This window comes from Narcine bancroftii, chromosome 6 (genome assembly GCF_036971445.1).
Source record: "Narcine bancroftii isolate sNarBan1 chromosome 6, sNarBan1.hap1, whole genome shotgun sequence".
NCBI lineage: Eukaryota > Metazoa > Chordata > Chondrichthyes > Torpediniformes > Narcinidae > Narcine > Narcine bancroftii.
In genome coordinates, this window is record NC_091474.1 from 39,928,795 (window position 1) to 39,942,811 (window position 14,017).

Here is a 14,017-nt window from a genome sequence, read left to right on the forward strand (position 1 = left end):
AGTGATGATGAAGGGGGCGGGAGGGAACAAGCCTGCTCCACAGTACTAATTGGTTGGTTTAAATTTTCAAGGTCCAGCTTTATTGGTTAAAACTAGAGGGTGCGGAAGATGGTTGACCAGTAAATTGGAGAGATCTTTGGTTATCCGCTGTCAATTGAACCCCAGCCATTTGGATTAAAATGCCTTTTTTTTTACCAACGTTCGAATCAGCAATCGGTCGCGACGAAGCATGGCGCGCCCTGGGCTTTCCCAACACGTCGCCCTTCTTCGGTCCCTCACCTCCATGTGACGTCATAAGGACGCTATCCAGCCAGCGGCGGCATCCGAGCAGAGCGGTCAGCCATTGGCCAGAATCAATTCAAACCCGAGCGGTTGAGCGGCTGTATTCAAGTCGGTGTGTGTGTGCACGCGCGGGCGGCGCTGCGTAATTTGGACCGGTGGTTTTGCAATGGCGCATTCCCATAGCACCTGGAGCTATGATGCCCCGACGCATATTGATTTCGGTAACTTGCAGGAGCAAGACGATCCTATGGCGGACTATTGGTTCGGTAGGTGAAGCGGGCGGCGGCTTTGGGTTGACGTTTCAGTCTGTGGCCACCGCTGCTGAGGCACCAGGGGCGATCTCACCCGTCCTGACGTTAAAAATACGGATTCTTCTCCTTCCCGGGTGCCGGTTGCACCTGGTTACGGGCCAGGTCGCTAACCTATCGCATTTTCCCATTTCTAGCGGAAACAAAGTTTTCCATCTATTTTAGGCTTTATCGGCGATCAATGTTCTGTAGTCTTTGGACTGTTGTACGAGTGTCACGGGGAGGGGGAGGAGGGGGAGAAGAGAAGAAAGAGGAGGGAGGGGGGGAGAAGGCCGCAAAACATCATTCATCCTGGGAGAGGGGGGGGGGGAGGAGAAGAGAAGAAAGAGGAGGGAGGGGAAGAAGAGGTGGGGTAGAGGGCCACATAACATCCTGGGAGGGAGGAAGGGAGAGGGCTGCAAAACATCATTCTGCTTGCCATTATGGCACTGCAGGACCCTTACATGCCAGGCCTCAAATTTGGTCATGATTCCATTAACCCATCTACTAATGCTATCCTATGAAAAGCAATTCTCCCCTTAAATCTTAAGATTTAATAGCTGTTTCCCCAACATTTGATGAATTTCTTGTTTATCTCATAACTATTACTTGGGTGACAACATGAAACAGCATTTATTGTAATACAATTTTAAACACCAAAAAGCAAACTGCTGGAGAAAGTTAGATGAGATTGCAATCATAGAAGGAAGTAGACAGTGGAATTTCAGAGTTTTCTTCATTGATGCTGCTTCACTAGAGGTTCTTGAGCAACAATCCTTACAGGACTCCCACCAACTATCTCACCTCCTCCGAATGCACTGCACTCCACACTTGTGGCAACAATCGCAACCTTAGTATCAAACCCACAGACAAGGTTGATGGTGGTGTATTCTGGTGCACTGACATCTATGTTGCTGAGGCCAGACAACAGTTCTCAGACACCTCCTCCCTCTTGTCCCTTACACAGGAACCCACCACAGTACATTGACCCACTTTCTCTAATCTCATTGCCTCTGGTCAACTCCCTCCCACAGCTTCCAATCTCATTTTTTCCCATCCCCATGCTGCCCTGTTCTACCTTTTACCCAAGATAGACAAACTAGGTCATCCAGGTAGACTCATTGTTTTCCCTCTTGTCCCTCTGATCTAGTCTTACCATGACTCTTTGCTTCCCAGTCCAATCCTTCTCCACCTACATCTGTGATGCCTCACATGCCCTCCATCAATGACTTCAAATTCCCTGAACTTGACCCCGCTCATTTTTACTATGGCCCCCTTTGTGCCCCCATTACCCATACAAGAGATCTCAAAGCACTTTGTTCCTTTCTTGACAAGGGACCCAACCAGTCACCATCCACCACCACCCTCTTCTGCCTGGCAGAACTTGTTCTTACTCTGAATAACTTCTCCTTTGACTCTTCTCACTTTCTTCAAATTAAAGGGTCCCAGCTCTTCCTGCCTGTGAGCTTTGTGGAGCAATCCATGCTGCAAGCCTGGACAGACAAGGCCCCTCAACTATTCCTCTGCTATAATGATGACTATCAGGGTTGCTTCATGCACCTGTGATGAGCTCATCAAGTTCATTGACTTTGCCAACTTCCACCCTGATCTCAAATTCACCTGGTCCATCTCCCCTTTCTTGATCTGTCTTCATCTTGGGAGACAATCCTCCCACAGACATATTTTACAAACACACCAACTCCTACAACTACCTCGACATGTTGTGTTTTTGTATCTTAAAATGATGATTCTATCTAGAATTTTACTTTTTTAAAATGATAATTCCTTTGAAATTGTAACTCCTGACATCACTGGTGGACTTAGTGGGATAGTACAAGAGGCCATGGATGAGCACATGTTGACATTGTATAACTTTTAAACTGAATTGTGTAAATTTGAATTGTAAAGATTTTGTGATTTTTTTTTTTTAAAAGCACATCAACTTTGCATGTTGCCACAATAGCGAATAATATTTGACTGATTTAAAACTATTACTTCAAGTGTGTGGTTTGCCTGACTGCAGCCAATTTGGTAGCGGAAGACCCTATAATGAAGGTGGAAGCAGCTGGCAAGTATCCTATTTGAAGTAGTGCACTTCTGCAGTTCAGGTAAAAGTGACTTTAAAGCTACAGCATTGGTCAATCTTTTATTTTGTCTCAGAGCGTCAAGTTGAACAAAATGGAGCTACAGCAATTACTACACCTCAGCTAATAACAACAGCACAAAATCAGAATATTAGAGTGAATAAAATTGAACAAAGTGGAGACAGAGGCAACCAGGATCAGAGAACACATGGAGATTCTTCTGAAACAGAACCACAACTACAAGCAAGCGAAGAGGTTTCATCTACAAGTGAGAATTTGACTTTGCTTAATTTATGTTGTTATCAGATAAAACAAGCCTAAATTAAAATCTCTAAGCTTCCTTGTACTTAAAGGCAAATGTTACTACATTTCTGGTTCACATTGCTGCAATTAAATTTATTTAACTTGTAAGGTTCACTATTTATGAAGAGATCCTTCTATGATCATGAAAGGCTGATGTGGTCAGATTGGTCTCTTTGTACCTTTCATATCTAATATTGAATTGGTCCTTTTAAAGAGTTTTTGAGATTAATCTCACACTTGATCTGTACATAAATTGACTGGATGGTACTTGGAAATTTGGGTGAAAAATTGGAAAAGATTGCTAAAATTTGTAGTAGTATAGTTGTCATACATTGTTGACTCCTGCTTTGTAAATCAGATTCTACCTGGGTGTAAGGAAATTTTGCCAATTTTTCTTTTCCCTTTGTTGTCAGTGGGGTGAAGTTCTGTGCTTGTTCTACTTCAGCCATTCATCTATGCCATAGCAGTTATTATCCAACTTGATTGTATGGCCAAATATTGTATGCACTGTTTGATGCAGCCTTTGAGCTGCATGTTTGAGCAACCTTCAAAAGACAGACCATGTCATTTATTCCATTATTTAACTGGTGCAGTCTTTATATTTTTAAGCTCTGTGTCTTAAATGTTTATGTTCCTTCTGAAGAAGTTGCAGTTAAAAATCCACCCAACAACTTGGTAGGCTCTCTGGAAGAATGGAGAGCCAAATCAAACAAGACTACTGCACCATTGAGAAGGCAAGTAGTAAATATGGTTTGGTGAAATAAATACTTATTCTTTCCTATCTTTTAAAATATTAAACATATTTCCTATGAACTGTTTGATGCAATTGCCTTTATGTATTTTCCATTGTTTCTTGAATAGGAAGTTTATTTTTTCCACTCCTGAATCTTCCTTTTCCTGATTAAAGTGCTTATCCAACAGGACTTTTATTGTTTTTTCTACTCCTAAATCTTCCTTTTCCTGATTAAAATGCTTATCCCACAGTACTTTTATTGTTTTATTGCCTTGTTTCTCTCCCTTTTGATTCTATCAGTTTTTTTGAAGAAAACTGGTTAAGATTTTTGCCATTTTCTCCACATCTGCTTCCATTTTGCTCTAAATGAGGCAGAGCTATTGTCTCATTGATCCTGTATTAATGCTTGACCTCTGGTGCCTTGTGTGTGGAGTTTGCATGTTCCTCCTACATGACATTTCTCTTGCAGCTATCAATTCACAAGTCTTTGAGATTAATTTAGCCTCTAATAAATAAAATTTGGTGCATAGATTAGTAGACTTTAGTAACATTTAAAAAAAAAATATAGTCTTGCCAAAATGGCATATACATCTTGGTTTTCGCAATATTGTTAGGGGGTGGGGGTGGGGGTGGGGGAAACTAATTGAATGTGTCAGGGATTGGGGACTAGAGAATTGAGATGTCTATCCTGAGAGCATGGAATAAAACTGGATACTGTTAATTTGAGAATTATTAGGTAGAAGTTTGACTGGCTTATGTGGAAAGTTTGTTAATATTTTAACGGAATCTTTTTCAACCCAAGTTAATTTAAAAAAAAATTATTATTTGCATCATTACAGTAAAAAAATGAATAAACATTAATCAAATATCCATAGCCAATGATTCAAAAAAGTATGTTTATATTTTCTCCCCATTCCCCCTCCCACCCAAAAGTAAGAAAAGAAAGAAACGCCTACTAACCCAGGCTGATTTGTAGTACTGTTGAAAATGTTCTACAAGGGATGTGGGCTCAAATGATATGTCTTGAATTAGTTTGAGGAGATAGTTAATTATGAACTTGTGTAATGAAGCTTTGACTTTTTAAACCAGCATTGTAGAATGTAATTAAAATTTGTAAACACTGGCACATCTGAATGGAGGGTGTGTTTATAAAAGGCCAATAAGTCTTTGACATCTACATTAATTAGGACATGAAATACTAATATCGTAAGTTGGAGGAAGATCAAAGAGATTGGAACTCCTTACCACAAAAAGGTTGTCAGTTTGTTAATATTCAAAAGGGGGTATGATGTGCCCCTTGTGGTTAAAGGGATCAAGGGGTTCAGGAAGAAAGCAGGATTAGTATACTGAAGTTGTATGATCATATTGAATAGTAGTGTAGACTTGAAGGGATGAATGAATTTTCTATGATTCTATGAAAAGACCAGATTTGGCTGGAAAAAGAAATAAGCAAGACAAATGAAATTATAAAACGGGCAGGCAACTTTTTACCATGCGTGTGCTGAATTGTGTGTCAACGGTTGAAGGGTGGGCTGCACTGATACTACCATAAATGAAATAAAATACATTGAATAAACAAATAAATAAATGAAACTCAAACAGTGATGCATTTCAGGTCAGGGAAGCCATCTTGAAATGAACCAAAAATCATGAGTTGGTCAGTAAAGTGACAATTAAAAAAAAAAAACCAAAAGACAAAAAAATTAATCACAATGAAAACTATAACCAACTCCAAAAAAGGCAGCAGTGAGAGGTAGAATGTCACAGTGGAGAGGAGAAATGTCACACAAAGAGAAGGTGAGCCTCACACAAAGTGGGTTCTCTAATGCAAAGAGAGGGGCTTGTTACAGAGAGGGGGATTTACTGTATTTTTACATCTATAACGGACATATAATACAAAGTCGAATGGGCAATTATAGTGGCATTGGGAATATAGTGGCATTAAAAGAACATAATGAATAGTGGCCATGGGAATGATGAGCAGCCAATTTATAGTGAGCGTGGGAATATTATAGATATTATAGTGAGATGAAAAGCTAATAGCGGCAATGAAAGAATGCGCATAATTTATAGTGGGCGATGGATATTTTGATTGTGGAAATATCTTTGTACTGAATGCCATGGTACATTCCTATAAACAGGACTCTCTGGCTAGAGCACTGAACTTTATCAATATTAATTGCCCACACCTGTCCCTGAAGGAGGAGATTAGCATATCAAGAGCCTCTGATTTGAGACAATATTAAGAATTATTAAAAATCCTGGTTAACTCCGAAGATCTATTTTATTGAATCCTCTCCAAAGCTTGTAAATGAAGCGGGATATCATCTGTATAATGGGTGATTAACTGGGGTGGGGTTGATTAGGTGTTAATTGTGGGAGATTAACTGGTAAATCCTTGTATGGTGCTTTGTTCCATTTAAATGCAAATTGTTCTTTTCAGTTGGAATAGTACACTACACCCGTGTGTTATACATGGTGTGCATTATACGCATGAAAATATGGTATGTGCCGATAAGGGCAGAGGGCGAGGTGGCCCACGCACACCAGATGTGGGTCTTGGGTTGCCCATCCCTGTTCTGAAAGGGTGGTGGAATTATGTAATTATACTGGGAAAGAAATTGGAATGTTGGTTCCTTAATATCAAGACAATTTGAATATTTTGATTTTTTGTATTGTGCATCTCAAGTTCTTAACATTTCATTCATCAGATCAAATCGCAAACCAACTGAACAATTGAGAAAACAGATGGGTAACATTCGAGCTGCAAGGCGAACTCAAGATGTGAAGTTGTTGGAGCCTCCAGTTAACAAAAAAGCTCGGCTGTAAGCTATCTATGCAATTAAATTTTCTTTCTTTACCAGATTTAATACATACCTTGTTTAAAAGGCTATGGTCTATACTGGATGATTAAAAGTTGGTCTGTAACATGAGCAATTATTCTGATCATCTTAGACTTTTACTGTTCATTTCGTGAAATTCAATGATTCCAGTTTATTAGAAAGTGATTATGGAAGAGATTTCTGGATAGAAATTGTTCTATCAGGAAGTATGCTGCATGAATTTAGAAAGATCACCAGTGTTTGACAAATATACTGGAGTTCTTTGGGGATACAATGAGTACAGTGGATAGAGGAGCAGGTGTATGATGTATACTTAAATTTCCAGAAGGCATTTAATAAGGGGCTGTATTAAAGATGTCCTGTGGTGTGTTCTAAGTGCAGTGAAGAGACTGAGACAATAGGCTGTGAGCTCTGGTATCACAACTGCTTTAATTTGAATCTCTCACTGCAGTCTTTAAACTTTATTCCATTCCACCCCCAACGTAATGACGCTTGGATTGCGATGACTCAAGTGTTTGCATGACCTTCCAGCCTGGACAGCAAGAGACAGTCCAATGACGCTGTACTTGCCATGGCTGTCCCGCTGACTGTGCATGACAAGCTGCTACAAAAATATGCATCGCCACACAACCCCCCCCCACCAATACCCTTGGAATGCATTGTGGGAGAGGCGTGGTGTTTTGTTGGCTGACCTCTGCGCTTGTGGGGGAGATTGTATTGGCTGGGACAAGTCCACATGCGCTGACTTTAAATGGCCCAATGTGAGTACCTCCTCTTTTCTCCCAATGTCAAGGGTGAAAGTTGGAGTGTTTCAGTGTTGCCCCCTGTATGGTTCCCTCAAGATCATTGAGGGGGATTTCTGTGAGCGTCCCTGTTCACTAACATGTACTCACAGGAAGACAAGTCTGATGGGGGGGTGGGGGGGGTGGGTAGTTGCAGGGCAATTGGCCTGTCGCGATGGCAGGGGCAGTGCAGTGGAGCACAGTTTGTCGTGCAGCTGCTCAATGATGTCGGCATTGTTCTTGGTTGCTGGGGGAAGGAATTGTCCAGGCACAGTGATGATCTCTCCATAGACTAATTCGACTGAGGAGATCCCGAGGTCATCCTTGGGTGCTGTGCGAATGCCTAGAGAACCCAGGGCAGCTCATCCACCCAGTTGGGCTTATAAAGGTATGCCATCAGCCCTGATTTGAGGTGGCAGTGGAAATGCTTGACTAGACCATTGGTTTGAGGGTGGTAAGCTGTGACGTGGTGCATCTGGGTGACCAGGAGACTGGAGAGTTGTGTCCACAGGGTGGAGGTGAATTATGCTCTCACTTTGGTCGAAGCATCTTCTGGGACACCAAAACAAGAGACCCAGGTGGAGAGGAAAGCCCTGGTGCATATTTCTGTGAAGGTGTCTAGGATGCCTGTGGTCAGTGGGTGAATTTGTCCATCACTGCGTAGGTAACGGAATCGCTGGGAGACAGGCAGGGGTCCGACTATGTCTAGATGGAAGTTTTGGAACTTTTGGTTTGGGCCATTAAAGTGTGGAGTTTGTGCTTGGTGTTTTGCTGGACCTTGAACGTCTGGCAGTCTATACAGTTCTTCATCCACTCAGTGACCTGTTTGCACCGGCTGTGACAAATTTTGCGGATATAGCTGTACTGTTATGCGGATAGACAGGTGCATTAAGCTGTGGATTATATCGAAAACTGTTATCCACTGTGCGGGGATGAGAGGGTGGGTCTGGCCAGTGAAACGTCACGGAAGAGCATGGTGCTGTTGGTGTTGAGCGGGAGGTCTTGGAGCTGCAGCACTGTGATTGCTGTTCTGGAGCTGAGTGTCTTGGGGTCGTTCTGCTGTGCCTGAGCCAGTTCATGGTTGTCGATGCCCTGTGACAGGGTATTGACTGTAGGCCTGAAAAGTGTGTCGGCAACGACGTTGTGCTTTCCGGAGAGGTGTTGGAAAGCAGTGCTGAATTCTGAGAAGTAGGCCAAGTATCTGTTGTTGGGCAGACCACAGGTCAGAGGATTTTGTGAAGGCAAAAGTGAGTGGTTTGTGGACAGTGCAGACGGTGAACGGGCACCCTTCCAGGAAATAAGGGAAATGGCAGACAGCCATGTAAAGGGTGAATAGTTCTGGCAAATGCGCTGTATGTACTTGAATTCCTGTGGTCGCAGGTGTCGACTGAAGAAAGTGAGGGGTTGCCATGAGTTGTCAGCGATCTGTTCCAGGACAGCGCCCACAGCCGTGTTGGAAGCATTGGCGGTGAGGGCTGTCAGTACATCCATCCGTGGGTGTACCAGCGCTGTAGTGTGTGCCAGAGCTTCTTTAGACTATTTGAATGCACTGTGTGCCTCCTCTGTCCATTGAATCTCTTTTGACAATCCTGACATTAAAGTGAAGAGCGGGTGCATAATCTTGGCTGCTGCAGGGATGAACCTGTTGTAGAAATTCACCATGCCCACGAATTCCTGAAGGCCCTTCAGTGTCGTTGGTCTGGCAAACTGCTGGATGGCATCGACTTTGGTAAAGGGATGGTGCCTGCTGGGGTGATCTTGTGGCCCAGAAAGTCTATTTCCGTGAGGCTGAACTGGCACTTCTGGATTAACGGTGAGGCTGAACTGTGCAAGATGAGTGAACAGCTGATGAACGGGTGTCATGTGTTCTGCAGGCGAACTGCTGGCTACCAGAATGTTGTCGAGGTAGATGGAAAGGCAAATCTCTCCCCACCACGTCCATGAGGTGCTAAAATGTCTGTGCCGTGTTTTTCAAACCAAACTGTATGCGTAGGAACTCAAAGAGACCAAACAGGGTGATAATGCGGTCTTTTGGATGTCGTCTGGATGTACGGGGATCTGATGGTATCCCTGGATTAAGTTGACTTTGGAGAAAAGCATGGCGCTGTGAAGATTCGCTCCGAAATCCTGGATATGGGGATTTGGGTATCGGTCCAGTGTTGACTTGTTGTAGAGATGTCTGTAATCGCTGCAGGACCTCCAGCTACCATTGGACTTGGGCACCATGGAGGAGTGAGGCCCATGGACTATCGGAATGACAGATGATGCCCAGCTCCTCCATGTGCCTAAACTCTTCCTTGGAGAGGTTGAGTTTGTTTGGGGCCAGGTGGCGGGCACGTGAATACAATGGTGGACCAGTGGTAGCAAAATGGTATTGTATGCCATGTTTGGTCATGACTGCTGTGAACTGTGGATGCAGAATGGAGGGAAAGTCTGTGAGGAGTTGGCTGTACTGGCTGTGTTTGATCTCCACAGAAGCGAGCTGGGTGGATGGTTCGTTTGATCTGCCGAGGGGCATAGTGTGGAAAGTCTGAGCATGGACTAGTCACTTTCCTTGGTGATTGACAAGTAGGGAGTGGGCCCAATGGAAATCTCGCTGAGCAGAGGTGTGTCACTGAAACGAGGTTGAAGGACCACTGGAATGTGCTGTTGCCAAAACGTTCAGGAATCCGTCTTTTTCCAAAGGTTCAGATGGCGGTGTTATTGGCTGTCTCGTGCTGTAGGGGTATGAAGCTAATCTCTGCCCGTGTCCACCAGGAACGTGCAGCCTGAGATGCTGTCCCAGACGTGGAGAAGGCTGTTTGGTCGGCCAGCTGCTGCAGCCATTAATGGCGGCTGGCCACATAGTTTCCCTTGAACTGACATGGCTGGTGATGTCTGTGGGTGGATGCCCCCCGATGGTGAAAGAAACACCATTTGGGATCAGGCCTCTCCATCCATCCTCTGACGGGGTGGAACCTGCTCACGTGGTGGACTAGACTTGGGAATTGTCCTCGATGGTGGTCGCAAAACACTGTTGATGGAATCTATGGTTTCGCGTTTTGAACAGTAGAGAACATCAGCAGGCGCTGCAACTTTGCGTGGGTCGCTGAAGTCAGCATCGATCAAGAAGAGCCTGCTGTCCTCAGACATTTGCTCGAGAAATGTTTGCTCGAATGTGAGGCAGGGCTTGTGCTCTTCTGCCAATGTCAACATCTCGTCCATGAGGGCTAAGGGGATCCTATTGCCTTGGCCATCCAAGTGCAGGAGCCTGGCTACTCGCTCACGCCACGAGAGGCCGTAAGTGCTAATGTTTTTCAGAGCCATGTGGCGGTGCTTGAATGAGGCTATCGACTCATGAGATGGCTTTCTGGTCGAGCGAGCTGATGATGTAGAAGTATCTTGTCGAATTGGAGGTTATCTGTTTGATCTGGAACTGGGCATCCGCTTGGCTGAACCAAGTGCGGGGCTTGTACATCCAGAAAGTCGGCAGCTTCAATGCAACGGCACTTACAGCTGCTTGTTCCATTGTTTCGAGTCTTTGGTACATGGAGATTTGTCGGGGTCACCAATGTAGTTTTGTGAGTGAGCGCAGTCAAGAGACTGAGGCAACAGTATCACAACTGCTTTAATTTGAATCTTGCGCTGCTGCCTTTAAGTCTTATTCTGTTCTGCTCCCAATGTCCTGACACTTGCATCCCAATGACATAAGTGCTTACACGACCTTTTGGCCTGGACCAGGAGAGACAGTCCATTGATCCCATCCTTGCCACAGCTGCCCTGCTGATTGCGCATGACAAGCTGGTTCACCGCTACATGGTGGTGCATCCTTATCTTATGGATTGTGGTAATGCACAGAGTTGGGGATAAAGTATTTGCTTAGGTAGATGATTTGGTGCCGGGCCTGCAACTGCTCCCAATGTATGTTAACAGTTTGGGGGGAGAGAGAGAAATGAAATGTATTCAAGTTTGCTGATATTAAATAGAGTGGAAAATGAAATTGTGTAGCAGATCCAGAGAGTGGCAAGGGTCTGGCAGATTGAGCACAATGGAATCATCCACTTTGGAAGGAAAAACAGATCAGATTTATTTTTTTAAACAGTGAAAGATTTCAGCATGCTGTTGAATTGAAGGACTTGGGAATGTCTGTATGAATCTCAAAAGAATGGCTTTCAGATGCAGCAGGTAATCAAAGGCAAATGAAGTGTTGACCTTCATTGCTTGAAGGATTAAATTGGAGAGCAGGGAGGTTCTGCTGTAACTACTGGTGAGCTGCACCTGGAGTGTTTGCTGCATGCTTGCTCCTTTCTTGTGGAAAAAAAAATGTACTGGCTTTGGAGGTGGTTAACCAGGTTGATTCTGGAGATGAGATTAGTCTGAGGAGGGATTTTGTTGTCGGGCTCTATATTCTTTGGAATATAAAGCATGAATAGATATCTAGAAACAAAATTATGAAAGGAATAAATGAGATGGGAGCAAGAATTGTAATGGGAGAACTTGGGAACATACCTTGGAGTAGATTTGGGACTGAGTTGAGGAGCAACTATTTTCCCAGTGTAGAGAATTCTTTGCTCAAGTAGTAGTAGAGGTTGCCTCGTGAAATATTTTTAAGCCATCTTGGAATTTTTGCACAGTAAGGGATTTTAGGGTTATGGAGGGGGAAAAGACATATAGGTTAAGCTGAGACTACAGTCTGATAATTTATGATCTCATTAAATGGCAGAGCATGTTTGACAGGCCAGATAGCTGACTCCTATTTCTTGTGGGAGAACAGGTTTGGAATTCTGCATCCTTCTACTTTGGCCTGGTATTTGAACGCTAATTTTTTTTAAAAAAAAACAGTCCTCGTCTTATCTGCAAGATCTCTTGAACATGGAAGTTGCTCTGTTGTGATGAAATGAATGATTTGGGGCAAATTTAATTATAATCAACTTTTGTGTAAAACTTGCTGTGGTTGTGGGAGATCACTTCATTGAGCACCTTCATTCTGTCTGCTGCAACAGCAGCAAGAATTTATCTAGTTAAACACTTCATTTGCACACCTATTGTCACACTGACATATCTGTTCAAGGCCACATTGCGAGACCACCTGTAAATTAGAGCAACAACAATGACATGCCTCTACAGATCCAACCAGCGCATTAACATTGACAACTCCAATTTCTGTTAATCCCCCTCCCCTCTCTTTCGTTCATCCCTCCATCTCCCATCTCCCAGCAACCTGCCCTTTTCCCTTCTATCAGATTGCTATCTTTGCCTTCTGTGCACTCCACTTATCACTTAACAGCTTCTTTCTCTTCTACCCTTGCACTTGTATCCACCTCTTGCTTGTTTGCCTCTTCTTCCTCTCTCCCCTCCACAAAAAACCATCACTTTATAAATTTTTTGGCCCTCCTGAGAAAGGGCTAGGGGGTCAATAAAGCAGTCAGAATTGCTTTCTATAGATAGTAACCTGCTGAGTTTCTCTAGCACTTGTGTACTACACTTGACCAACATCTACAGATTTTTACCTTGCTGTAATTCTTGTCTAACTGGTATGGCAATTAGATGGACAAGAAATGTGACTGAGTCAACACAATTTGTTCAGTAGTTTGTTTTAAACTTTTTTTGCTCTTGGTGATCTGGGGATTACTCATTGAGATGTTGGATCAAATCCCATCATAGCAGCTTGGGAATTTGTACTCCACTGGTTTATTTATTTCTTTAAAAGGATATCTAAGTTCACATGGTGTTGCCTATATTCAACTTCAAATTCACTTTAACAGTTGACTCTTAACAGTGCTATTAAATGGTCTGGAAGGCCATTCAGTTCGGGGTTCTTAATGTGGGCATTAAAAGTTGGCTTTGCCATTGATGGCTAAGTATAATTGGCCAATGTTTTTGTTTTTGGAAGTAAATGTTCTGATGGAACGTAAAATGTTCTTTGTTCTAAATTTAGGGATCCCGCTGAAAAGTGCTCCAAGAACAGAGCTGATAGTCTAACTCGGAGACAGGGTAAATTGACCATACCTGGGACTCCATCTGTTCTCAGGTAAGAGTTATTTTGGAAAATCATGAACCATGTTTTTTGAGGTGCACTTTTTTTAAAGGTGGCATATGGTGTAAGCTTTGTAGTGGTCTGGTATTTAGCTGTCAGTTTTAAGTTTCCCTTTAAGTAAGTTTGTTTGCATTTGGTATCCTAAAATTCTAATCTCTGATGTGCTGTTTTTCCATTTACTCTTTTCCCGCTTGCCTATTGTAATACAATATCTTAGCTCACTACTTTAACAACATTGGAACTGTCTTTTAATGAGATTTTTAATACTATTTCATTACCATTTGACCATGTCAACTGTTTATTTCATCCTGAAAGTAAAGTTTTGAAACTCTCAAAAATGGAGGTTCAACTTTACGTCAGATATATTTTTGAGACCTTAAATTCAACTAAAAAAAACGCTCAATGCCAATTCATCATGCTGGTCAAGTCTTGAAAATCAAAAAAAACTACAAAAAATTTTCATGCTACCAGTATATTAGGAACAAAAGTTTTATGGAAAAGATAACATTTAATACCTTCAATATCACTATTGTCGTCTGAGGCAAAGTTTGCAGCAAGCACATTCATAGTCTCACTGTTTAAACAGTCATCATACGGCTCACAGACTGTATCTGATGAGGCGGCTTCGTAGTCAGTGTCCCACAATAAATCATCTTCTGTGCCATTCATAGCACAAGCGATACTGTA

General features: G+C 42.9%; 1 protein-coding gene across 2 annotated transcripts in view; it reads left to right on the forward strand.

Annotated features, from left to right (window-relative positions):
* The first annotated feature begins 364 nt into the window (after positions 1-364).
* tpx2 (TPX2 microtubule nucleation factor) overlaps positions 365-14,017 on the forward strand; it is a 32,091-nt gene continuing 18,438 nt past the window's right edge. The window contains exons 1-5 of one of the 2 annotated variants that reach the window (XM_069884737.1): positions 365-548; positions 2,730-2,921; positions 3,600-3,690; positions 6,401-6,514; positions 13,232-13,324. In XM_069884737.1, the coding sequence (XP_069740838.1) occupies positions 449-548; positions 2,730-2,921; positions 3,600-3,690; positions 6,401-6,514; positions 13,232-13,324 (590 nt within the window). In that variant the 5' untranslated portion in view covers positions 365-448. Of the gene's footprint in view, positions 549-2,543; positions 2,638-2,729; positions 2,922-3,599; positions 3,691-6,400; positions 6,515-13,231; positions 13,325-14,017 lie in introns of those variants that run through there. The other variant, XM_069884738.1, reaches the window with a different exon arrangement.